Consider the following 3,218-nt stretch of genomic DNA (forward strand, 5'->3'; position numbering starts at 1 on the left):
CCTGGTGGCACAGCGGTTAAGCGCTCAGCTGCAGACCAAAAGGTTGACAGTTTGAATCTACCAGTCTGCAGGAGAAAAGACCTGGTAATCTGTTCCCCAAGATTACAGCCTAGGAAACCCTATGGGGCATTTCTTCTCTGTCCTGCAGGGTCACTATGAGTCAGAATTGACTTGATGGCACATGACAATAACAACAAATAGTAATATTATTATTATCCTAATGATATTATTGCCTTAATGATACCAATGTTCTCCCTATTCTGAGTTTGAGGAAACTGGCTCAAAATGTTGAATGACTTGCCATGGTCCTGTCACTAGGTATATCAGAACCCAGATCTTTGGACTCCTAAGTTCAGAGCTCCTTCAACTACTCACCAGCTATTTTAGTTCTTCAGTTTTGTGCACCATGTCCTGCATGTAAGCAAAGTTGTTATCTTCATTTTTCTGCATAGGAAATCCAAGTTCCGAATATTCAAACAACTTTCCCTAGTCCACACAGCTAGGAACTGTAGAGATAGAATTTGAACCCATGTGTATGTGATTCTGAGGCTCACATTCTTCCATTATACAGCTTTACCTTCAGTATTAGAGGGTTTGGCTTTGAGAAAATGAGGCCAACAGTGGATGGATAATCAGGGGGAGCTGAGAACCAAAACTAACTTAGCCCTTTTGCTACCACCACCCCCCCTTCTCACCCCCAGGCTGCGGGAACAGTGCTCTGAGCTACGAGCTATTCCTCGGGGGCTTCCCTAATGTGACCAGTGTGGACTACTCATCAGTAGTGGTGGCTGCCATGAGGGCTCGCTATGCCCACGTGCCCGAGCTGCGCTGGGAGACTATGGATGTGCGGGCACTGGGCTTCTCCAGTGGCTCCTTTGATGTGGTGCTTGAGAAGGGCATGCTGGATGCCTTACTGGCTGGGGAACAGGATCCCTGGACTGTGTCCTCTGAAGGTGCCCACACCGTGGACCAGGTGCTGAGTGAGGTGAGGAAGCAATGAGAGGAGGGCAGATGGAAAAGTTTCATGAGATTGGAAAAATTCAGAAACCAGAAGGGGGCATGATTTGGACCAAGTGGTAAGCCATTCTCACAAATGTGGTTCCCTGAAGGAAGGAGAGGGTTAATCTAGGTCAAGATTGGAGGAGACTAGACTGGCTAGGCTCGCATAGGCTGATGATTGGTTACTGGGTTGCTGTAGGGATGAGGTAGCAGCCAGGTACCAGTCAGGTGACACAGACTAGGAGGATGAGCAGTTGACAAGAAAGCAGTGGCCCTGTACCTAAGTCACTCTCATGCTTCTACCTGTCTAGAATATAGCCTTACCTCCACAGACTGTCCAGGGGGCAAGGGAAGGGGCTACTCTATTCTCAGGGAAAGCCCAGAGCTCTCTGGATATGGGGTAATGCCTGAAGTTTCACTGAGAGGGCATCTGGGCCAGTACTGACCTTTAAGGACCTGGAGGTGGCCTCTTCACTGATGGCTTCTTTGTTTGCCTTGCAGGTGAGCCGGGTGCTGGTTCCTGGGGGCCGGTTCATCTCACTGACCTCTGCCCCCCCCCACTTTCGGACTAGGCACTATGCCCAAGCTCATTACGGCTGGTCCCTGAGGCATGCAACCTATGGCAGTGGTTTTCACTTCTATCTCTACCTCATGCACAAGGGTGGGGAGCTAAATGTGGCCCAGATGGCTCTGGGAACCCAGATCCTCTCACCCCTGAGTCCCCTAACCTCACCCTGCTTCCTCCAGGACTCAGATCATGAGGACTTCCTCAGTGCCATTCAACTGTGAGGTCAGAACATGATCCTACAGCCTTTCTGCCCTGGCTCCTCAGGTGGTTGGAATTCCCGACTTCAGGACTTGGGTCCAAGGTGCTCAAATCTTAAGAGTTAGTGGAAGCAAGCCCACGTGAACCAGTACATCCCAAATCAAGCTGGTTCCCAAATCAGCTTCCTTCTTACTTATGGCTTTTTTCTTGGGTACCTCAGATTTCTCCTAGATTCCCTAAACACCTCCACCAAAATTGTGCATCCACCAATTATTTATCCCCCTGGGGCAAAGCTCAACACGCCTTCTAGCTCTAGTCTGGGAAACCTACATCCCTGGTGCCTCTATTACCTACCCCATGCAATTGGGATTTAGCCACAAGGGGCTGCAGACTTTGAATCTAGATACCTTTATGCTTCTGTCCTAGCCCCAACTCCAGTGACATGTCCTGTTTAGGTTGTACTGGGGCCTACTTTGACAACCCTCCTCAGTCAGCAGCATTCACCTGAAATTCCCAGGTACCTGTTCCCTTACCCCAAAAGTTCTTGTACCCATTTTTTGCTTGGCTCCTGAGCAGACAGAAGCAGCTGCCACACACACACACACACAGGGAGGTCTGTGTTTATTCACACACTCCTGGTACAGTGAGGATGAAGGAACATTTACAAAGGACACCCCTGTGCTGAGAACATCTCCAGGGCCTTCGGTGTCATCCAGAGGTGCAGAGCAGTCCCTATTTGGGTCCCCAGGGGCAGGACGCAGGGGTCCAAGGTAAAATCAGGTCTGGGCCCGTGAAAGGTGGTACCTTGCAGTGGGGAGGAGTCTGCCAGAGAGCTGTCTGGGGTCAGGCCTAGACTGGCCATGTGATTGGTTACCATGTTGGGGGTTTGTCCCACCCCAGCCTCAACACTCATCTTAACTGCCAGGCGCAGAAGAGCGTGGCTGAGACCGTGGGGGGAGAGCACGAACCATGAGCGGAACCAGTAAACAAAGAGTCGGATATAAAAATACAAATGTGCTGAGGAAGTCCCTTAGAAAGAGGCTGAGGATGGGGTCACGCCAGACAAGGGTGGGGGTGAGGAGCGGCCCTGAAGGCTGGGCTTAGGTGGGTGGGAAGCTCATGCAAATACGCAGCCAAACATCCCTGGCCGCGCGTGGTCCGACGCCTGCCGGTCGTCTGGTCCGCAGACCTGAGCGGCCGGAGGGGGGCGGGGCAGGGGAGCCGTGCGGGAAGGGGTGGGCCGAGGGCTGGGGGCCTCGGGTCTCCATGTCCGTTCCAGTGAGCGGGGTGGGGCTGCGGCCCGAGGTTCTAAAGTGCATGAGCGCGGCGGCGGACTCCCGGCCGGCCCGCGCCGCTGCTACCGCTGCCGCCGTGGTGCTGAAGCGGACAGCTCCGGAGTGCCTGGCGGCGGCGGCAACGACCCGGCGGCAGCAGCGCGGCCCTGCAGCCCCCG

The 3,218-nt window shown here is 53.3% G+C and overlaps 1 protein-coding gene across 1 annotated transcript in view; it reads left to right on the top strand.

The window, feature by feature from the left end:
- LOC103192871 (endothelin-converting enzyme 2) overlaps positions 1–3,218 on the top strand; it is a 38,988-nt gene that overhangs the window by 4,879 nt on the left and 30,891 nt on the right. The window contains exon 2 of the mRNA XM_007935933.2: positions 702–985. Within this exon, the coding sequence (XP_007934124.1) occupies positions 794–985 (192 nt within the window). The 5' untranslated portion in view covers positions 702–793. The remainder of the gene's footprint in view (positions 1–701; positions 986–3,218) is intronic.

The sequence above is a fragment of the Orycteropus afer genome, unplaced genomic scaffold (assembly GCF_000298275.1).
Source record: "Orycteropus afer afer isolate SDZICR_OR568_19922 unplaced genomic scaffold, OryAfe1.0 scaffold00032, whole genome shotgun sequence".
In the NCBI taxonomy this organism is placed as follows: Eukaryota; Metazoa; Chordata; class Mammalia; order Tubulidentata; family Orycteropodidae; genus Orycteropus; species Orycteropus afer.